Genomic DNA, 22,776 nt, shown 5'->3' on the forward strand with positions numbered 1-22,776 from the left:
AAAGTTACTAAAGAACATAAAGCATCTTGATATTGACAAGAGACCATCAAAGAAAGGAATTTTGCACTTCAACATCTAGTATTTAGCGAGAAATTATAGCAAAGTGTAATATTCGTACATTACAAATATGATATTTGTCCGGTCAACTTTATGTGAAATAATTGAGAAAGGGTAAACGTTACAGTTTAGGTAAGTGAATGATATGACCAGTAACATAACTAAAATATTTTGTTTACTCAAAATAAATAGAAAAAAACTTAAATTCATGAAAATTTGAATGAATGAGCATTCAGATATTCACTAGTCATACAATCTCAATTTGAGTTATATATTAGTGATTAACCAACTTAGTTCCTCATAAGAAAAACAATTCCGACACTGCACACAAATGCTTCGATTAGGAAAATTGCCAGCTATATATGTGAAGGCCAAGGGTTGCAAAAACGATGTTTTGTTCAACGGCTTCATAGTCCTATGTAGGAAACGAAATTGTGTGTTTGGGTGTGTCCGCTGCACTTGTTTGTTTATATAAAGGTAAAGATCATCCTGATACAATGTAGTAGAATAGGCCAAAGGTTGCAGAAAAGAGGAGGAGGTTTCATTCGCCAGGTTGGTTTTTTCACGAGGTTTTGTATATGGACAAGGATTGTCTGCCCTCCTTGTTTTCGTGCTCTCCTGTGTGGTTAAAGTTAAGACACGTCAACATTTTATATTATTTTTTTATAGAGATAATAAGACAAAAATGAATAGTAATATAAAATGTTGATGTGGCTTAACCGTGACTACACAAACAGGAGAGCATGGGAGGGCACGGGAACAAGAATGGCAGACAATCCTTGTCCTTTGTATATAATTCAATGTTCAGTGGGTGCGTTTGGTACGTGGGACAGGACGGGACGAGGCGTTCCGTCCCGCGTTTGGTGCGTCAAAAATGGGTGGAACGGGCTGTTCCACGGGACAGATTTTGGGTGTTTTTGTGTCCCACCTCCCTCTGGAACGGGTTTGTTCCACGTCTGTGGAACACAATGTTTTACCATTTTAAGACAAATATACCCCATGTCTTTTTTAAAAATTACACCTTCGTTCCGTCCCGTCCCGTTTCGTCCCGTCCCGTCCTGTTCCGTTCCGTCTGCGTACCAAACGCACCCTGAGATGATTTTTCTACTGACCGAATCGCTTTTTTTAATTGAAGGAATCGAGGCTTCCGGCCCGCTGGTCCCACTGGAGAGGAGAGTTTTGACTGCGACGGCGCGTCTTATGGCATAGTCCTGTCGTATCTAGGAAAAGAAAATGTGTGCATCTGCGTGTGCTTTGTTCGTGTGTTTATATAAAGGTCATCTCAGTCTCCCAGTATATTATTTTAAGATCATCCATGATTTCATATGAAAACAAAAATAAAGTGCTAATTGCTAAAAAAAGCTTGCGTGTGTGTGTGTGTGTATATATATGTATGTATATTTGTGAATTTTCAAATTATTGATCGATACATATGAGCTAAAACATTAATAGTTCTTGACACGCCCCCGATCTCGATGTCCTCGGGATATCGAGATGGTCACGTGCTGGCTGACATCCGAAGGGTGATGAAAGCCATTTAATTAATGCAAATGCTATGAACATGTGAAACATGCATATAAATTGGGTTTATTCATGCAATAGGAACGTATAACACAAAACTTAAGTTCAACTATCAACAATGAAATATTAAGATAATGCATGATATGTTCAGAGCATACGTCTAATATAGAGTACACATGGAAATTTAAGATAGAAAAGTGCTATTACAATAGATGTCGAAGTAGAGAGTAAATAGCACGATCTCACTGGTAGGGGAATGCCTCGAAGCTCATATTGTATTCCTCGTTCCTAGGTCCTAAATGGGGCACAAAACAAACATGAGTGGACCAAATTGATATATATATATATATATATATATATATATATATATATATATATAATAAAACAATTATCAACATACTAACCCCCATATTTTAAGTGGCTTCTTCAATACAAAATCAGTTCATATTTTTGCAAATTTTAGAGATGCTCACGGAAGAACAGGGCTTCACTGGGCGTCCTATTTTGGAGGAGAGGAAACTGTCATTACATTACTTCGATTGGGCGTCACTGCATCTTTCCCAGATCAATCTCACGTGGCTAGTTCAAACTTCACTTGGATACTCCAGAGTTCAGTTTGAGGGGGGAGTAATAACTGATATAACAGAAAGGGGTATTATTGTAATTAGGTTATATGGCTATATAAGGGATTGTTTAGCTATCATTTCTTTAAGTTCTTTTGTATTCATTTTCTCCATTTTAATCAATACAATCTTTCTGGTTTTTCTCTCTATCATCTTCATCTTTATTTGTACCAATTCTTCATCTTTTACAATGTAGTTAATAATTAGTAAGCCTCACAAAAATTTCGCTTAAATTCAAAAGGGATGATGACGAATGCTTTATCTTGCTGATCATGGATATGGTTTCCTCTTCTCTCACCGAGCGAAAAGACCGAACTCTTTTGTTGCTCAAAAGATTTAAGACGCATATACTTTTACCTGCCTCCAGTACTCACCATAAGGAGCAGATGCAACGTCGTTGTAGTTGTATAGAAGCTTCTAAACGATGGTGGACTTGGGACGGTTAGAAAATGTGAGGTCATGGGTTTTCATGATCTCACGGGCAGCCTCAGCTGAAGACACAACTAGGACTGGAACACTTCCAAAGTGGAGAAGCATGAGAGGGCCATGGCGTTGAGACAAGGCTTGAAACGAGCGATGAGGGTGCAACCCTACTTGGTGCAAGTTCCCAATGATTGGGAGCTTCGGTGGAGAAGGTGGTGAAGGGGTTTTGTTGGTGGTTGTAGCGGAGGAGTACCATCGGTATAGGAGGATGAGGAAAATGGGCAGCAGAGTGAAGGCCAAAGGTTGCAAAAAAGAGGAGGTTTCACTCACCATCATCATAGTTCTTCCATCTACCCTATCTTGGAAAAGAAAATGTGTGTTGTGTTGTGTGGTCTTCGTTTCTGTGTTTATATAAGTCAAGGTTATCCCAGTATACAATGTAAAGAGTGAGCATGTGTGGCTTTTTACCTTCACATCCTCTCATTCTCTTGAATGTGTGACGAATTTTCAAGTCAAACACGTACTAACACGAATTAAGTGACGTGTAGCATGTATAACTGTTAGGCTTTACATATAGGATAATCTACTCTGATACCATGAAAAAATAAAATGTGTGTGTTGCAATTACACACAAAGTACTCTTTATATAAAGTCATATCCGTGACAAAATAAAATGTGATACGATCGCTTCTTGTGAAGAACTTCACGTAATAACAAACTATTACTATTCTAAAGTCTTCTCAGCATGTGGGCATTCACCCCACTAATTTGACAACATTACATATGTGTTTGGAAGTTTTCAAACGATATCTGTAAGCATTTTCTTGTTCATACAAATTGCATGAGATGGAGTAATTTCTTATGGATTTATGGGTCTCTCACATTTGACTAATCTGTGTGACTTTTGGGTTTTTTGGATTACTTTATTTGTTTATGCATCTGGTTTTGCAACTTTTTTTCTGTTGTTTTCAAGATTTTAGTTCAGATCTTTCTCCCCCCCCTCTCTCTCTCTCTCTATCTCTGTCTTTCTCTTTCTTCTCTCTTTCTTCTCTCTTTTTCTCTCTAGACAAAGTGCTTTGCTTTTCCCCCTTTCCCTTTCCAAGTAATTTCATTTTGTTTTTCAATTGTTTTTGTGTTCATCAGGACTATTACCAACTGTGTTTGATAACTTCTGTGCAAATGTGGTGGTTGAAGGCACTACTGTGAATTTAGGCTTATGGGACACTGCTGGTAACTCTCCCAACCCAAATTCTAATTTCATCTTATATAAATGCGTTCTCCGCCCATTGTTGAGCGATTTCGGAATTAGGGTTGGGTTGGCGTCTGTTTGGTTGCCTGGAAAATGTGGAAAGGAAAATGGGGTCATGGGGTTTCTTGATTTGTTGTTGGATTTGTGGGAACTGCAATTTCTGGTGGAATTTTTGTGTGAATGTTCTTAGGGGAAAAAAGTTACTTACTTTTTTTGGTTTTCTTAGCCACCAAATGGGAATAATTTCATTTTCTTTTATTTGTATTTGTAGTGATGTGATTCAGGTTCTATTTATTATGATTTTAAATCAAATGCCTTATTTCGTCTAAATTTACTACAAGATCTAATCTGTATCTTGCGGAAATGGTAAATAGGCCATTTTCGGAATGACATGAAATTAATTAGATATGGCATAAAAAGAGAGGATACTTAGTCTCATAAATCTATTGTAGTCGAAAAATGTATTTTGGCAAGGGCACTTTGAGCTGATTAGGTGAAGAACCAAATTGTCTTGCATGCTTCTCATTTATTTTAAAAAAATGGATTGGATTCCTATAAAAATCTTAGTGAAGAACCAATTTCACGACCTTGCAGAGCTTTTTGAATTGAAGCCTTTTCTTGCTTGCAATTTTGAATTATTTCAAATTATCAATGACTATTTTTTTCTTTCTTTTTTTACAACATTGTTGATAATGGTTTTGCTTAAGCTTTGGAGTTCTTAACTCAGATACTTTCTTGGGTACGTTCCATATGAGTTTCAACTGCATATATGTATGTGGCTTTAGATTTGTTGGTTCAATAAATTGTAAGCCTTCATTTTAAAATCACTTTAGTCTAAAATGAGTAAGAAATGAAGTTGGTCGTATAGTATGTGTCGTAGTGTCATAAAAATCTGCCGCAATAGTGATGCTGAGTAAATATTATATTTATGAAACAATGAGGGATTTGTTGGATTTTTTTTTTTTTTTGTTTAGTGTGGATTCTCTTAGGGATGATTTGGGAGTGAGGTGCTTAAAAAAAAAAACACCCATGAAAAAAAGCTGTGGGGGTTTTAGATGTTTGGTAAACTGAAAAAAAAAGGCTTATTTTGGAAGCTGCTGTGAGAATAAACTGAAATCAAAGGAAAAAGCTGAAGCTCCTATTTGCAGCTTTGGAAAACTGGCTTTTTTTTCAAAGCACACGGAGCTACAGTGCTCATTTAATGAAAAGACCCACTATCAGACTGCTTTTTTTTTTTTTTCCAAAAGCACTTTTACAAAAAAGTTTACCAAACACTCTGCTGATTTATTTCACAGCCGTTTATTCTCACAGCACAACCGTTTATTCTCACAGCAGCTTTTTTTTCAAAGCACAGCAATACCAAACCAGCCCTTAGTCTTTTCTTTTGTAATTTTGGGTGCTTTCACAGACCATATGTGAACTACATGCCGCTTATGTTTCTTATGCAAACAGATTATTTTGTTGAGATTACAACTTTTGTGAATAAAAGCTTATAAGTTTATCCTTTTGATTGTAAAGCGGCTCTTGATGTCAGCTGAATTGAATATAAGTACAAATCAAACTGCTTTGATTTGTTCACCCATCTCTTGGTTATTTAAATTCTTTAGAGATGCCAATATTGATTTGTGATTTTATTGGATTCACTCTGGTGAAATGTGTGTTATCTGCATTGGTGCATTTTAGGGGGTGACACCGTTCGTACCACCTTTGTAGTGTATCTTTTTGTGCAAATTATTTACCATTTTGCCACTGGCTCTTTCTGCCCCTGCTGCTGTTGGTGGATTTCACGTTACTAACAAAATTACCACTGCCTCTTCATTCTTCGTTCGGTGAGGGTTTTGGGGATGGGAGGCCATGCCGCCTCTAAGATAGAGATAGAGAGGGAGAGGGAGGAGGCCATGCCGATAGACATAGACATAGAGATAAAGAGAGAGGGAGACAGAAACAGAGCGACTGAGGGAGATGGAGGAGTGGGGATCTTAGTGCCATTGCTACAGATCCTCGATTTCATGAGTGGGAGAGGGGGGGACAGTCAGAGAAAACCATGGGGGCCGTCGGGATTTGAGGGAGAGGGGTAGGGATCGTGGCTGGGGGTCTAGATTGGTCCCCTTGGTCCGTTTTCGACAGCACCACTGCGCTCAAACACTCTATCTCGCAGTGGAACTCTCTCCTCCCCTTACTCAATCCTCTGCTTCTTCTCTGATTCATGGTTGGTTGATTTCTAAAAAACCTTCGAGGATAAATTTGGGGTGGGATCTGGGTTTTCTGTGCATTACTTAAATTTTGCATTTTTTTTTTCTGGATTTTCAATTAAGAAATGAATAAATTTGGGGGTTTCTGGTTTTGTATTTTGCTGTTTATATGCTGCAATTACAGGAAAAGGAGGACAAGGAGGTGGACCCTGGATGTGCTCTCCTTCGTCCATCCTACGTCTGCATGTCCTCATGCACAAGATAAGTACCATTTTTATACTTGATTTTCTACTGTTTGGTTTGGTTTTAATTCTCTCTGCCATTCTCACTCCACACTCTCTGTCTCTCACTCAGTTCAAAGCTCTTCAACTTTTTCGCACAAATTGCTCAAACATTCCAGCTCTCAAACATCTCAGATCCCTCACTCAGTTTAAAAGTATGTTTTTTTTGTTGTTTCTTGGTGAAAGATTGATCAGTGATGATTGCTATTGTTCATTCATGGTTGATTGAGCATTTTTGTTATATGAAACCATAAAGAATAGTTGCCTTGATGCTGAGTTTTTTATATTTCTTGATGCATTTGTGTTGATCAGGCACGAAGGGACCAGTCGATACGAAGCGCATCTTTGGGATATACAGGTATAAGCAGCGTGGCAAAGAAGATATAATGGCAAATAATTTTTTCTTTTACATTACCTATGAAGGGACAGTGGATATTGATAAGATCTCAGACCCAGTAAGTATAGTTTCTGTTGGCATCTGTATGATTTTTTCCATTATTGTTTGATAATTTTTTTCAGTACATTCTTTTTTCCTCTGTGCCAAAATCAGGTTCAACAGCATGCAACACAGGACCAAATTGCATACTTTGGGCAAACGCCATCCCAACTGCTTACCTTCCCTCACTTGAAGAGGTTGCCATTAGCAGATGTTCTTCATTTACAGGTAACTTTCTTTGGAGAAACAAGAAACTCAGCTGAACCTTTCGGAATGTTTATTTTATTTCTGGAAATTATTCAATCTAACATATTACATTGGGAATAACCGATGAGGATTCGATTTCTTATGAAAATATTATGCATGTTTTCTGTTAAAGAAAGATCATCTTGATATTTTGGAATGTCAGACCATCTTCCAGAACCCAAAAGAAGTCAAACCATATGCTGTTTCTGCTCCTGAGCACTGCAATCTTCCTGCAGCTGCCATTCATGCTTCTTCAGATGCTGTAACACGAAATCCAGCTTTCGGCTATCCGCTGGCATCTCTCCGAAGGTTTGTGTACTATCTTATGTGGAATTGGGATGGGATGACTTTGAATACTTACCGTATATGAGGAAACGAAATTTGAAATGTTGCATTGATTAATTAGTAGAGAACGAAAGCATTGATACTATATGATTGTGTAGATTCAGTTATGTTGATTGAGTATTTGTTGGTGCATTGCTAATCAAAACTTTTTGTGGATTCAGTTAGATGTGTGAACTACATGTTTGTTCTGTTTCTTAAGGAAACATAACTTTTTGGGTAACCATCTCTTCCTAATCAAACCGTACAGTTTCTTCCTACTCATTGTACAATGTGTTTATATGCCAGCTCACTTGAATGTATAAAAACAAAACTGCTTATCTTATTGATCTTATTCACTCATTTATTCCTTTGTTTGTTCATAATTGTGTTGAATTTATTCAACTTAAAAGTGTTTTATTCATCCGATTACGCTTGAAACAGCTGGTTCCTGCGGCAACGCGCAGACCTAATTTCTAGTACAATTCTAAATTTGAGATTTATATATTAGTGATTAACCAACTCAATTCCTCATCAGAAAAACAGTTCCGACACTGCACACAAATACTTCGATTAGGAAAATTGCCAGCAATATATATGAAGGCCAAAGGTTGCAAAAACGATGTTTTGTTCGTCGGCTTCATAGTCCTATGTAGGAAACGAAATTGTGTGTATGGGTGTGTCTGCTGCACTTGTTTGTTTATATAAAGGTAAAGATCATCCTGATACAAAGTAGTAGAATAGGCCAAAGGTTGCAGAACAGAGGAGGTTTCATTCACCAGGTCATAGTCAAATCGTATCTAGGAAAAGAAAATGTGTGCATTTGCGTGTGCTTTGTTTGTGTGTTTATATAAAGGTCATCCCAGTATATTATTTTAAGATCATCCATGATTTCATATGAAAACAAAAATAAAGTGCTAATTGCTATAAAAAGCTTACATATATATATATATATATATATATATATATATATATATATATATATATTTGTGAGTTTTCAAATTATTAACTATGCGTAGTTTTGCTCACCTAATTCTCCATTTCTCTACTTCTTCATTAAAAGATACATGACATTGGAAAAGTAACCGATGGAGTCCACAACTATAAACTCAATCAATGTATCTAGTAGTTAAACTTAAGGATCGCTAATTTTATTTTGATAAATAAACATACAAGGACTATGGATTCATATTCTTATATCCATCATTCAAAGTGAATATGGAATAGCAACAGCTTTGAGAGGATTTTTTCTACGTACGGTTAAACCAGTAGATTCAGTCATGTCTAAATCCTCCGCACTTGCTCCGCTGGGCAATTCCCAATCGTACTTGTGCACAGTACTTGCTAAGGCGATCTCATTAATGGCAATCGCAAAATGAATTCCCGGGCAGATCCTCCTACCAGCTCCGAACGGAATCAACTGAAAGTCAGTCCCTTTATAATCTATCTCACTATTCAAGAACCTTTCTGGCTCGAAATCTTCTGGTTTTTCATAGACCTTGGGATCCCTTCCAATGTGCCATGCATTGATCATAACTTGTGTCTTGGCTTTGATGTTGTAACCATTTATTTCCACGTCTTGGGTCGACAACCTGGGCACTAGTAATGGAAGTGGTGGATGTAATCGAAGAGTTTCCTTTATCACCGCCTTCAAGTAGTGCATTTCGACCAAATCATCCTCCGTGAGTACGTCTGTTTTGCTTACGGCTATTCCCCTTACTTCTTTCTGCAATTTGTTCATGACCCTTGGATTCCTTAAAAGCTCAGTCATTGCCCACTCTAGTAATGTAGATGATGTGTCCGTACCAGCAGCAAACATATCCTACAAGAATGAAATGTGTTGATTAAGACATTAGCCTCTAACTTCTAAAGTAGAGAGAGAGAGAGAGAGAGAGAGAGAGAGAGAGAGAGAGAGAGAGAGTTACCAAGATGAGAGCTTTTATAGTAACTGTATCAATAGGAAAACCAGCCAAGTTTTCTTTCTGAACTGCAAGCAAAACGTTGACAAAATCATTCCTGTCATCATCTTCACTCTTTGAGCTACAGTTCATATGCTCTTGAATAACTCCACATATAAAGTCATCAAACTGCTTAGCCACCTTGTCTACCTTGGCCACCAAACCATTGACATGGCGCAACCAAGAAAGCCACGGTATATAGTCCCCGATGTCGATAATTCCCAATAATTCTGCGAACTCCCTCAAAAGCTCCGAAAACATCCTCCCATCTTCTCCACCATTGTACGTCCTCCCCAGAGCCACTCTACATACCACATCATTAGTAAGCCTCACAAACATTTCGCTTAAATTCAGAAGGGATGATGACGAATGCTTTATCTTGCTGATCATGGATATGGTTTCCTCTTCTCTCACCGAGCGAAAAGACCGAACTCTTTTGTTGCTCAAAAGATTTAAGACGCATATACTTTTTACCTGCCTCCAGTACTCACCATAAGGAGCAGATGCAACGTCGTTGTAGTTGTATAGAAGCTTCTCAAAGATGGTGGACTTGGGACGATTAGAAAATGTAAGGTCATGGGTTTTCATGATCTCACGGGCAGCCTCAGCTGAAGATACAACTAGGACTGGGACACTTCCAAAGTGGAGAAGCATGAGAGGGCCATGGCGTTGAGATAAGGCTTGAAACGAGCGATGAGGGTGCAACCCTACTTGGTGCAAGTTCCCAATGATTGGGAGCTTCGGTGGAGAAGGTGGTGAAGGGGTTTTGTTGGTGGTTGTAGCGGAGGAGTACCATCTGTATAGGAGGATGAGGAAAATGGCCAGCAGAGTGAAGGCCAAAGGTTGCAAAAAAGAAGAGGTTTCACTCACCATCATCATAGTTCTTCCTTCTACCCTATCTTGGAAAAGAAAATGTGTGTTGTGTGGTCTTCGTTTCTGTGTTTATATAAGTCAAGGTTATCCCAGTATACAATGTAAAGAGTGAGCATGTGTGACTTTTTACCTTCACATTCTCTCATTCTCTCTCATCTCTTTGGTGAATTTTCAAATTAAACCGTACTAACACGAATTAAATGATGTGAATCATGTGTAGTTGTTAGGCTTTACACATGAGGCAATATACTCTGATACCATGAAAAAATAAAATATATGTGTTGCAATTACACATGAAGTACTCTTTATAAAGAACCATATATGTGTTAAAATAAAATATGAATCAATCGTTTCTTTTGAAAAACTTCACGTAATAACGAACTATTACTGTAACCTTTTTGAAAACTTACGATAATTACAAATATATTACTATTCTAAAGTCTCAGCATGTGGGCATTCACAGACTTGGATCCTCTCCTGAGCCCAAGGAGAGGATCTTCCTGATCCAAATATTTGGGCCGTTGAATGAAAATCCAACGATTACAATCAGAGAATTTCTTTAAAGTTATAATAATTATAGCCGTTGAAATTTCATCCAATAACCCAAATATTTGGGTTAGGAGGATCCTCTCCTTGGGCTCAGGAGAGGATCCAAGTCCGGCATTCACCCCACTACTTTTACAACATTACATATGTATTTGGAAGTTTTCAAACGATATCTGTAAGCATTTTCTTGTTCATACAAATTGCTTGAGCTAAAACATAAACGTTCTCGGTCTCAAATAGGCCACGTGTAAGAGGAGATGGTCCACATAATCTGCAGTTTTGATTGAAAAGACAGCCAATTTGGGGAGCCACGTAAAACTTACGGACCCAATTTTTTCTTAAACATATTAATATTTCTGAGCTTTTTGGGTGGTACTAGGGACGGATAGATTTATTAGAATGTATTTGTTACACCGAATTATCTTTTTTTTTTTTTTTTTTTTTTTTGGGTTAATAAACACCGAATTATCTTGAATTAGACTAATTATAGAAATGAAGCTGAATTGATTTAAGCTAGACTAAATTAGACTGATTTAATAAAAATTTTGGTGCATTGTCGAACTAAAAAGTAGGAGAATAAAAATCAGTAAAAAATGAACCTGAACAATCACAACAGAGGAATTTCATACAACAACGTGGTATATTAATCAACCCACAATCAAATTCTAATTTGCAAAATCAACGAATTCACACAAACTTTTATGCTTCAAAGATTCATGTTATCCCTTCAAAGATCAAAGAAACGAATGACAAGATGAAAATTTCCCAAATCTAAAGGAAATTTCCCAAAATATGAAGGAAAATTACTGAAATTCAACACAAAAAAACAGAAATGGAAGATATTCTGAAAACCCAACCCAATTAGAGTTGTAAATTTCAAATGAAGCAAAATCTAGGGTTTAAGATGGCAATCCAATCCACTAACCCATCAAAAGAAAATTAACTCATATACAATTCAACAGAGATCGACATGAAAGACCAGAAAACCCAAATGAATTTAGAAATCAGAAAGCTAGGGCACCCAAATCCAAGGCAAACTTGTTCGTCTTCTTTTCCTTCAACGGCTAGGACTCCGATTTCATGACGCGGCAGAAAGCACCAAACGAAGACCATTGCCAACAATACAGGTCCGTTGTCGATTGTTTATATGTTGGACAACTACGAGGTGGTGCGACAAGGAAGGAGAAGGGAAGGGGCGAAGGTGCGAAGGCGACGAGGGAGCAAGATGCTGCTACGATTGATGTGCAAAGGTACGAAGGAGAAGCGAGATGATGGGATTACAAGGTGGCTTAGCAGTTCTCTCCGAATCGGGGGGTCTCGCTAAGACCTATTAGCAAGGGACTCAGTCGAGGCGAGTCCCTGCTAATCCCACTAAACTTAGTCCGGGTAACAAACACAATACTGGACTAAAACTTAGTCCAGTGAAAGACAGTGCAAACAAACACACCTTTAAGGGACCAGAGTGGTCTCGAGACCATCCAAAAGCTTGAATGAGTGGCCATGTGAACCACCCAAGTCTGGGCTGTGGGGGGGGGGAGGAGCAGTCATGGCTGCAAATTAAGTTACAAGTTCTGCTGCAGCCAAAGGAAAGAAGGAGAAGAAACAATTTTTTTTTTTTTATTTTTTTTTTATGACGACTTGCCTAGAAAGACGTCATTTTGAGCCAAGTCAATTTTCTTTTTAAAGGAATACGATAATTTATTGAAATAGAACTTAATGAGAATGCATATCATGATCAAGAAGCTCCTAACCAACTTACTGAAAAACCTCCTACTAAACTTGATTTAGCGAGGCAATAAGCCATACTATTACATTCACGGGGAATATACAATATTGTGCACTCCAAGAACTCCACCAGAAGCTCTTGAATATCAGAGACTTCGAAGCCAATATTAGAGAGCTCTACGAGAACACCCTTGCAGGCCTCCACAGCTTCGAGGGCATCCATCACCACCTGCACTTTCAAAGAAACCAAAACGCAGCGCAAGCATGAGCCCTTCTCGGATTGCCAGCAGCTCAACCTGTTCCACTGAGAAACAACACTGAAACCGCCAGATACCAGCAACCATGAACGCCCCATTTATACCTCGGATCACTCTTCCAGCTCCACCCACACCCTCCTTCACCTTCGCAGCCCCACCCCATCAACATTTAATTTAAACCATCCATTGATAGGGGCCACCCATCTCGGTTGCTTGGGCGGCTTTACATGACTGGGCTGTAGATTAGCCTGCCTAAACTCCTGCAGCCAGCTGAGAGTACGCTGGGCAACCTCCATGGGATCTGAGGCTTGTCCATCCCATAAAAGCTTATTCCGTTCTGTATTACTGCAGCCTCCTAAACTTGGAGATTAGCAGTACCAAGATACAAAGGGTACAAAACCCACAATCAATCATATGTGCTCATCTTTGTCCACATAATCAGGTCAAAAGTTTAACGAGAACATGTACAAAATGTGACAAGTTACGTTTCAACAACTCCGATCTTTGATGCTCTAAAGAAGGATAACAATTTTACATGTATGGGATAAACCACCTAAGGGTGCGTTTGTTGCACCGGACTGTCTCGGACTGGACTAGTTGCAGGGACTAAGCTGGACTGGCTTAGACTAGACTAAGCTGGGCTAACTTAGTGAAGTGTTTGGTGCAGTGTCAGGACTAAGGAACAGACTAATAATAAATTCTAATATTATATTATTTAATCCATATTTATTAATATTTTATATTACTTAATAAATATTTAGAAATATTTTATTCTATGCTTTTTTATGTGGCTCTCTCTCTCTCTCCCGTCTCTCTACCCTTCTTTTCTTTTCATCCTCGTCTGCTTCGCACCGCCCACCCAGAACTTTTCTTCTTCTTTCCATTTCATTTCCTATGAACAATTTAGGAAATTGTGAATATGTACTTCAACCCATAATCCAAATATTGTACCCAATTTCTCCAATATCAATTACAATGAAGAATTCAAATCAAACCCAGAAAAATTCCAAATTGTTTTTTTTTTCCATTTGCAGAGACTTCGTCTGATTGTGTCGTCAGAATTTTCAGATGCTTCGTCGGATTGCTGGTTGTATAGAGGCCTCTGCTGAAATTGTGCACAGGACGCTGTTATTGGGATTGTTGTTATTGTTTTGAGATTTAGGTGTTGCATCTGGGTTTCTGCATCTGGCATGGTTAGGTGTTGCATCTGGGTTTCTGCATCTGGGCATGGTTGGTGAAAGAGGTCAAGGGGGAAGGAGGCCAATCGGAGGCGCGACCGATGAGCTTGGTCTGAGCGGAGGTGAATCGGACGACAGAGCTCATGAGTTCTCCGATTGAAATTCGAATCGAGGTCTTTGTTCATGATTCAGGGTTGGGGACGAGGTGAGGGAGAGAACGCGAGCAGAGAGGAGAGTAGAGGACGCGAGCAGAGAGCGATCGAAGGGATTAGCTAGTCCCATGGTTCACGACGTCTCTCGCTAAGACCGTCTAGCACGGTCCTTAGTCGAGGCGAGTCCGGCGTACTCCCACTAAAGTTAGTCCCATGAAGTAACAAACATGGGACTGGACTAACTATTAATCTAGTCCAGTCCAACGAGGGCTAGTGAAGGGAAACAAACACCACCTAAAGGTTTTAGCAGGCAATCCATTACCCTATAATCAGTTGGGATGCAACGAACCCCTCCAATGAAGAGAGAGATTGAAGCCCTGAAACCATATAACTTTTAATCCCGACGAAATCAATATAACATCTGTGTGGAGAGAAGCGCATGCAAAATTCTACAACAGATTGAAGTAGGAGCAAAGCACTGAATGCAGACCTCAGCCGCGCATGCCAAATATCTCTTCCGGAGGATCATACACATGCTGTTTGGGAAACAGCTCCTCAAAGTCTTGCTTGACTCTGTTTCTCAAAAGGGGGTGTGGCAGAAGTCCCTTCAACAAAATCTGGAATGGCAGCTCCTCTGGCGGATCTGGAGACTGCTTCATGTCCTCATAAATGTTCATTGCATCTGCAGGACAACCAGAGTTCAAAAAACCCCTGATAACTTCTGTATATGTTTGAGAATCAGGAAACAGATCCTCCTTTTTCATGCTGTCCCACAGTAGCATAACATCCTCCATTTTCTTAGATCTTGCTAATGCAATAATTAAGTCCTAATACAGATAGACATCCGGTTTGTACCAGTCTTGCTTTCGAATAACATTAAATACCCGAAAATTCACCAAGTTGCTTGTAATTCCAATAAACAAAGACATATGTTCATTGCATACGTAGTTAAACAGAAATAAAGATGTACAGTCTAGAAGGAATTCATTCCAAATAATGGTCTAAATGTACTCTGATAAACAAGTCTGCAAAACCACAGCATACCTGTAATGTGGTTCGGCATTTAACACAGGAAACAATGAATAAGGAAAGCACCATTGTGTATTTGAAGAGTTGGGTTTCAAAATCAAACTAGTCTGGTTTCTCGTAGATTCAAATGGGAAATATGGCAGTGAGTGTTGACTCTCATGAATGAGATTTCAACATTTCACCATTACTAGCTATTTCAAAATCCAAAAAGCTGTCCTAGCACCTAGAACTACAAGTGAAAAAAATGCCCGTCTTGAGTCAAAGATGGATTTGGCCACGAAAACCACGTCACTCCGATCGCGCTTTTCCATACACCATGAACCTGCACTACTAACTGGAAGACCCAGAAACACTTATACTAAAGCTAAGCATTGCTTCTAATACTGTATTGACAAAGCATTACTGAAGGTGCCCAAGATCACACATTGAGTCAGGCATTCAACCAAATACATAGCGTGCAACCCACGGAGCCCCATTTCGCAACGACTGTAAACTAACAACACATAAGTGGATTCACACAGCACAACTTCAACACCCAAAGTACAAAAATTTCAGAACAAACCAGAAGATCAAATGCAAAACATTCACAAAATTTAATCACAGAAATTCAATACCTTAATTGCCAAAGCGACTTCTTCCTGGCGCTTGAGCTCAGTGAGAACAACAATCATATCCATCTTCAACAGTCTCAAAACGGGGGTATTTACAAACTTCCCGAGCATCTCTTCGTCGTCCTCGAACCGCTTCAAACCCGAGATTACGAAAAGCGCTTCTTTGCCGATCAGCTTTTTGCCCCTCCAGAGCGGTCCTCTGGGCCTCCCGTCGTGATACAGCCTCAGCCCACGAATGAATCTCCAGGACTCGAGTTCAAGTTCTGTGGATTTTAGAAGCATTGGGGTCGACTTGATGGGCGTTGTTTTCAGGTTTTGAAGGAGTATTGAAGAGAAAATGCGAACTTTGATCGCGAAAATGCACGAGTCGCCATTGGAGGTTTGATGAAGGGGACGAATTGGTGATCCGCAGTGAGGGTGATGAAGGGAACGAGTTGGTCAGTCAGTGAGACTGATGCAGGTTTTGTTTGGGAAATGAGAAGCTACTGCTGCTCCAAATGAAAGAAGGAGAGTGGGGCTTTACGGTCGTAGATAGAAACCTTCTTATGTTTTCATGTCCCCGAAAAGAGAGAAACATTAAAAAATCTTAATTATGTTTTGCCAATCCAACATTTTCAATTTCTTATTATACACTTGTTATAAATATTTTTTTTAATTTAAAAAGTTTGAAGTGCACGATAAATTTTTTATAAATTGAAATTGGCTTTAGTCCTTTGTTTTTACAAAAGTTGCATTTTGCTCAGCTTTCTAATATCAGATAACCGTTATATCCTCTCTAAAATCTTGTAATGAATTTGTTTAAGTAACTAAGTTTACTTATACATTTAATTAAATCTTTAAAGAAAAGAATAATAGCCAAATGATTCATAACAAAATTACCGTTTATTCCTTTATCGATATCCTATCAATTAAACAATTGTTGAATTTCCTATTTGTATTCCCCAATATTTTAATTATTTTTCTTTTTCATAAAGACTAAATTAAATTATAGATAATCATAGTTAGTAAATAAACTCGTGACACGATTTTAGAGGGAGATAACAGTTATCTTGCGTCAGGAGCGAGCAAAAAGAGACTCCTCCTACAAACTCACCAACTAAAAATGGTTTTACTTTTGAAATACACTCTCTTTAGTTATTTTTAACCCAAAGCACCCTTAACTTACTATTCATATTGTACTTCATCGAAAAAAATTAAATTAGTGGTATTTTAGGGAAAGAAGTAGATGATTATCGCTGGATCATCACGCGGATTCTTTTTTGTGAGGATTACGGATATTTTGTATTCACATTCATTTATCGTACATTATGCGGTTAGTTTTTGTTAAGTACTATTTATATTCAATTTTAAATAAAAATATATAATAACTTTTTACCGTACAATATACAATAAACATATGTAATTTGAGGATTCGCAAGGATTCTCGCCCGAATGAGGAAGCTGTATTTTATTAGTCATTGACCAACTCAGTTCCGCAAAAGAAACAGTTCCGACACACACAAATGATCTGATTAGGAAAATTGGCAACTATATATGCGAAGGCCAAAGGTTGCGAAGACCAAGATGTTTTGTTCATCGGTATCATAGTCCTGTGTTAAAAAAAAGAAAAGAAAAAGAAATTGCGTGTCTGCTGCACTTGTATGTTTATTCACCATCTTCTTCCTCTATTACCTCTTCTGTTACCTGGCCAACCCTATCCACCTCCAACTTCTGCCTCCGTCGAACCCACCTTCTCTCCTCCTCCAATCTTTGCCTTCTTTGAACCCACCCACAACATCTGCTTCCGTCGAACCCATCCCCGTCTCCTCCTCCTATATCCTCCGTCGAGAAGGAATGGAGTCATTGCTCGACTTCATGTTCAGTGGTAAAGGTTCAAGAAGGTAAAGTATTGTGCTATTTTCTTCACAAAATCAGGGAGCAGAGAGTAAAGGGGCTGATGAGCAGCGGTGGTGGAAGGTGCGGAGGATGTGGGGTAATTGGTGTTGGTTTAGGTACAAGTCCATAGCCTTTTAAGGAATTTTAATGAAATATTTTCAGAACTAATTATTTTTAATAAAAAATTATATTTTAGATGTTTTTTTAGTACTATTTATTACACCTTTATTTATCATTTTTTATTAAAATTAAAAGTTTTTGAATTTTTCGGTAGTTTTTCTTAAAAAAGGTATAAAGTGATAGATACAATCCACAGCTATAAACTAAATCAAATATCTAGTAGGTAAACTTGAGGATCGCTAATTTTATTTTGATAAATAAAACATAAACGGAGGACTATGAATTTCATTTTCTTATATCCATCTTTCAACATGAATATGGAATAGCAACAGCTTTGAGAGGATTTTTTCTATGTATGCTTAAACCAGTAGATTCAGTCATGTCTAAATCCTGCCCACTTGCTCCGCTAGGCAATTCCCAATCGTACTTGTGCACAACGCTTGCTAAGGCAATCTCATTAATTGCCATGGCAAAATGAATTCCAGGGCACATCCTCCTACCAGCTCCGAACGGAATCAACTGAAAGTCAGTCCCTTTATAATCTATCTCGCTATTCAAGAACCTTTCTGGCTCGAAATCTTCTGGTTTGTCGTAGACCTTGGGATCCCTTCCAATGTGCCATGCGTTGATCATAACTTGTGTCTTGGCTTTAATGTTGTAACCATTTATTTCCACGTCTTGGGTCGACAACCTGGGCACTAGTAATGGAAGTGGTGGATGTAATCGAAGAGTTTCCTTTATCACCGCCTTCAAGTAGTGCATTTCGACCAAATCATCCTCCGTGAGTACGTCTGTTTTGCTTACGGCTATTCCCCTTACTTCTTTCTGTAATTTTTTCATGACCCTTGGATGCCTTAAAAGCTCAGTCATTGCCCACTCTAGAAATGTAGAGGATGTATCCGTACCAGCAGCGAACATATCCTACAAGAATGAAATGTGTTGACTAAGATATTAGCCTCTAACTTATAAAGTAGAGAGAGAGAGAGAGAGAGAGAGAGAGAGAGAGAGAGAGAGAGAGAGAGAGTTACCAAGATGAGAGCTTTTATTGTAACTGTATCAATAGGAATACCAGACAAGTTTTCTTTCTGAACTGCAAGCAAAACGTCGACAAAATCGTTCTTGTCATCATCTTCACTCTTTGAACTACATTTCATATGCTCTTGAATAACACCAACTATAAAGTCATCAAACTGCTTAGCCACCTTGTCTACCTTGGCCACCAAACCATTTACATGGCGCACCCAAGAAAGCCACGGGATATAGTCCCCCATGTCGATAATTCCCAATAATTCCATAAACTCCTCCAAAAGCTCCGTAAACATCCTCCCACCTTCTCCACCATTGTGCGTCCTTCCCAGAGCCACTCTACATACCACATCATTAGTAAGCCTGACAAATATTTCGCTTAAATTCTGAAGTGATGATGACGATTGCTTTATGTTTCTGATCATGGATATGGTTTCCTCTTCTCTCACCGAGCGAAAAGACCGAACTCTTTTGTTGGTCAAAAGATTTAAGACGCATATACTTTTTACCTGCCTCCAGTACTCACCATAAGGAGCAAATGTAACGTCGTTGTAGTTGTATAGAAGCTTCTCAACGATGGTGGACTTGGGACGGTTAGAAAATGTGAGGTCGTGGGCTTTCATGATCTCACGGGCAGCCTCAGCTGAAGATACAACTAGGACTGGGACACTTCCAAAGTGGAGAAGCATGAGAGGGCCATGGCGTTGTGATAAGGCTTGAAACGAGCGATGAGGGTGCAACCCTACTTGGTGCAAGTTCCCAATGAATGGGAGCTTCGGTGGAGAAGGTGGTGAAGGGGTTTTGTTGGTTGTTGTAGCGGAGGAGTACCATCTGTATAGGAGGATGAGGAAAATGGGCAGCAGAGTGAAGGCCAAAGGTTGCAAAAAAGAGGAGGTTTCACTCACCATCATCATAGTTCTTCCTTCTACTCTATATTGGAAAAGAAAATGTGTGTTGTGTGGTCTTCGTTTCTGGGTTTATATAAGTCAAGGTTATCCCACTATACAATGTAAAGAGTGAGCATGTGTGACTCTTTTACTTTCACATTCTCCCATTCTCTATCATGTGTGACAAATTTCAAGCCAAACAAGTGCTAACACAAATTAAGTGATGTAGAGCATGTGTGGCTATTGGGCTTTACATAGGGCAATCTACTCTGATACCATAAAGAAAGTTAAGGTTCCATCATAAAACCAATTAGCAATATGAGGAGTAGCTCAACGTCTTATAAGTCCTTGCAAGATTTCTCTTTTCATTGCTGTTGAATTGTTTTACCTTCATATCCTCACATGCGTTGAGAACGAATCTCACCTTGATCATATTAGAGACTTCATGGACTTATAAATAAATTGGTCTCCTTTTATTGGATGAAACTTTTTTACCTTCACATCTTCACACAGTTGAAAATGAATTCATATTAATAGAAGAAGAAGCCTTGAACTTGGGTAGACTTACAAATAAATTGAGATATTCCCAACATTACCAATTAATTTCATAAAGAAACTTCAACTTTCTTTATAAAAATCACCCATGATTCTATAAGTAAAAAAAAAATACTAATTGCTAAAGAAGCTTAGATGCTATAAATAGGGAAAAGTTAGTACTGGTTAGATACTAAGATACTTTTATAAAAAGTTGGTATAAAAAAAGTTGAGCTCAAAAGGTGTTTGATAAACACTTAAAAACAACTTATTTTCACAATTTCGGGTGAAAAAAAAACTGAAAATGTGAAGTAGCAAAAATGAGTTTATTCTCAAAGTACAGCAGAAACATGTTTTTTCAAAGCACAACAATACCTAACCTTTACTAGGGACAGAAGATGACACTATTAAGTTTCATAACTATAATACAAAAGATTGCAGGAATGAGGAAATGAGAGATATTGATATTATTGATTTGCTTCTTTTCGTAGCTGTGTGTGTTACAATTACACACAAAATGCTATTTATATAAAACGGCATCCGTGACAAAATAATATATGAAATGATCGCTTCTTTTGAAAAACTTCGCATAATAACAAACTAATACTGTAGCTTTTTTGAGAACTTAAGATAATAACAAATATATTACTATCCTAAAGTCTTCTCAGCGTGTGGGCATTCACCCCACTACTATTACAACATTACATATATATTTGGAAGTTTTCAAAACGATATTTGTAAGGTTTTTTGCTTCACAAGAACATAAAGGTACTTGGTCTCAAATAGGCCACGTGTGAGAGGAAATGGTACACATGATCTGCAGCTTTGATTGAAAAGACAGCCAATTTGGGAAGCCACATTAAACTTAACGGACTCAATTTTTTCTTAAACATATCCATATTTCTGAGCCTTTTGGTACTAGGCACGGATAGATCTATTAGAATACACGTTTGTTACACCGAATCATCTTGAATTAGATTAGTTTTAGAAACTAAGTTGAATTGATTTAGATTAGATTAAATTGAAATAATTTAGTAAAGTATTTGATGCAGTGTCGTACTAAGAAGCAGTATAATAAAGATCAGTAAGAAATGGAATTGAACAATCACAACAAAGGAATTTAATACAACAACATGGTATATTAATCAACCCACAATCAAATCCTAAATTGCAAAATACCCATTATTTATATAATAGACACTATTCAGTTTGGTTGGAGAAAATGATTAACTTGTATGTATCGGTCAGATCGAAACCTAAATATATTCTACACATTGTATACAAACACACAACAAATAATGTGATTATGTTAATTGAATGCCAGCATAAGTATGTATCGACTAGATCAAAATTACGAATTTGCTCTTACCAAAAAACCAGCATAAGTATGTTATTAGAAAAAATCCTTCAAATATTTATTTCAACATCAAAATCAATGAATTCACAAAAACTTATATGCTTCAAAGATTCATATTAGCATCATATCAAGGAAAAAAAAACCTTCAAAAAAACCTTCAAAGATCAAAGAAACGAATGACAAGATGGAAATTTCCCAAATCTAAAGGAAATTTCCGAAAATATGAAGGAAAATCACTGAAATTCAACACAAAAATGGAAGATATTCCGAAAACCCAACCCTAATTAGAGTTGCAAATTTCAAATGAAGCAAAATCAGAAACAAAGGTGGCAATCCAATCCACTAGCCCTGTCATGTCCCGAACCCGACATACGTCCAGGATCGACACATGACGTCACCAAATACCCGTATCTCAACCTACCCCGCATCCGAGATATGTACATAGCATAATTCAAGATCCAAATCTCATAGAAATTTTTGTATATTTTATGGCTGCATCTAATCTCGTCGTTAGACTGCCCACGTACCCTCAATAGGGATCAAGCCATTTGTAGTTCATTGTTTCACTACAATCGAATATCCATCACATAAAACGTTTTGTCCCAACAATATATTACAATGCATATTATGCGATATATTAAAGAACAACGACGAAACACAACATATTTTCTAGCCATATTTATCAACGAGTCTAATCATAACAAATACAATGATATCCAACATAACAATCCCACATGACGATTAACATTTCCACTTCATGCATCACATAAATCATCATGTTTCACATATCACCACAATTCATAGTATGCAACATCTCAAAGAACGGTCAACGAAGCACAATGTTATTATCTAGCCACATTGGTCAACAAGTCTAATCATAATGACAACAATCACAACCAACATCATTCACAATCACATCAATCAATATCACATATCATAGACCGAAATGCAGGACTAGAGTGACACAGTTTGGTCGAAGACTACATTTCTGGAAAAGGGGATTTTGGATCATCCAACATAATCAAAGCACCAAAGGGGACTCTGGGCCATCACTCAACAGAATCCAAATCAAGATACGATTCTGGACCATCACTCAACGGAATCCAAATCAGGATACGATTCCGGACCATGACTCAACAGAATCCAAGCAGAACTTAGTTCCGGACCACTCAACAGAATTGAACGGAAGTCCAAGAAGCATAACTACGACTCGAAGGAACAAGACATGATTCAAGTTAGTCAATTCACGAAGACTAACGAAACAAAACAATATCGAGCAACAAATCCCCATCATAATGG

General features: G+C 38.1%; 2 protein-coding genes, 2 long non-coding RNA genes and 1 pseudogene across 11 annotated transcripts; 1 reads left to right on the forward strand and 4 right to left on the reverse strand.

Annotated features, from left to right (window-relative positions):
* Positions 1 to 1,154: 1,154 nt before the first annotated feature.
* LOC126589181 (uncharacterized) lies at positions 1,155 to 2,985 on the reverse strand. The gene is made up of 3 exons (XR_007611746.1): positions 2,576 to 2,985; positions 1,983 to 2,212; positions 1,155 to 1,873 (listed from the first exon to the last, which is right to left on the reverse strand). It is a non-coding gene; the product is annotated as an uncharacterized LOC126589181 (long non-coding RNA).
* A 410-nt stretch (positions 2,986 to 3,395) lies between these two features.
* On the forward strand, positions 3,396 to 7,533 carry LOC126589137 (protein SPIRRIG-like). 5 transcript variants are annotated; one of them, XM_050254366.1, is made up of 6 exons: positions 3,396 to 3,436; positions 3,768 to 3,854; positions 6,250 to 6,501; positions 6,659 to 6,801; positions 6,897 to 7,010; positions 7,192 to 7,533. In XM_050254366.1, exons 3-6 carry the CDS (start codon positions 6,279 to 6,281, stop codon positions 7,396 to 7,398), a joined length of 687 nt encoding a protein of 228 aa, XP_050110323.1. In that variant the 5' UTR covers positions 3,396 to 3,436; positions 3,768 to 3,854; positions 6,250 to 6,278; the 3' UTR covers positions 7,399 to 7,533. The 5 variants fall into 5 exon arrangements, with proteins under 5 accessions (XP_050110323.1, XP_050110320.1, XP_050110322.1 ...); XM_050254363.1 differs by lacking the exon at positions 3,396 to 3,436 and adding an exon at positions 3,476 to 3,497 and having other exon boundaries at positions 6,659 to 6,704; positions 6,866 to 7,010; XM_050254365.1 differs by lacking the exon at positions 3,396 to 3,436 and having other exon boundaries at positions 3,506 to 3,854.
* Positions 4,736 to 5,380, reverse strand: LOC126589187 (uncharacterized). Its single transcript, XR_007611753.1, has 2 exons — positions 5,239 to 5,380; positions 4,736 to 4,855 (listed from the first exon to the last, which is right to left on the reverse strand). It is a non-coding gene; the product is annotated as an uncharacterized LOC126589187 (long non-coding RNA).
* A 945-nt stretch (positions 7,534 to 8,478) lies between the features above and the next one.
* On the reverse strand, positions 8,479 to 19,634 carry LOC126589110 (cytochrome P450 736A117-like). Of its 4 annotated transcripts, none has more exons than XM_050254312.1 (3): positions 19,577 to 19,634; positions 9,275 to 10,149; positions 8,479 to 9,171 (listed from the first exon to the last, which is right to left on the reverse strand). In XM_050254312.1, exons 1-3 carry the CDS (start codon positions 19,611 to 19,613, stop codon positions 8,557 to 8,559), a joined length of 1,527 nt encoding a protein of 508 aa, XP_050110269.1. In that variant the 5' UTR covers positions 19,614 to 19,634; the 3' UTR covers positions 8,479 to 8,556. The 4 variants fall into 4 exon arrangements, with proteins under 4 accessions (XP_050110269.1, XP_050110270.1, XP_050110272.1 ...); XM_050254313.1 differs by having other exon boundaries at positions 9,275 to 9,781; positions 19,209 to 19,613; XM_050254315.1 differs by lacking the exon at positions 9,275 to 10,149 and having other exon boundaries at positions 18,702 to 19,613.
* LOC126589170 (protein THYLAKOID ASSEMBLY 8-like, chloroplastic) lies at positions 11,518 to 16,200 on the reverse strand (annotated as a pseudogene).
* Positions 19,635 to 22,776: the final 3,142 nt, after the last annotated feature.

The sequence above is a fragment of the Malus sylvestris genome, chromosome 11, assembly GCF_916048215.2.
Source record: "Malus sylvestris chromosome 11, drMalSylv7.2, whole genome shotgun sequence".
Lineage (NCBI taxonomy): Eukaryota > Viridiplantae > Streptophyta > Magnoliopsida > Rosales > Rosaceae > Malus > Malus sylvestris.

Bases quoted from the DNA above. Each gene is read 5' to 3' on its own strand.
- LOC126589137 (XM_050254363.1), top strand. The intron at 3,855-6,249 runs GTAACTCTCCCA...CTGCAATTACAG, and splicing joins AGGCTTATGGGACACTGCTG to GAAAAGGAGGACAAGGAGGT. The intron at 7,011-7,191 runs GTAACTTTCTTT...TTGGAATGTCAG, and splicing joins CAGATGTTCTTCATTTACAG to ACCATCTTCCAGAACCCAAA.
- LOC126589110 (XM_050254312.1), bottom strand. From the start codon at position 19,613: ATGATGATGGTGAGTGAAACCTCCTCTTTTTTGCAAC. The intron at 10,150-19,576 runs CTTTGGCCTTCA...CTTTTTTGCAAC, and splicing joins AACCTCCTCTTTTTTGCAAC to CTTTGGCCTTCACTCTGCTG. The intron at 9,172-9,274 runs GTAACTCTCTCT...TCATTCTTGTAG, and splicing joins CTATAAAAGCTCTCATCTTG to GATATGTTTGCTGCTGGTAC.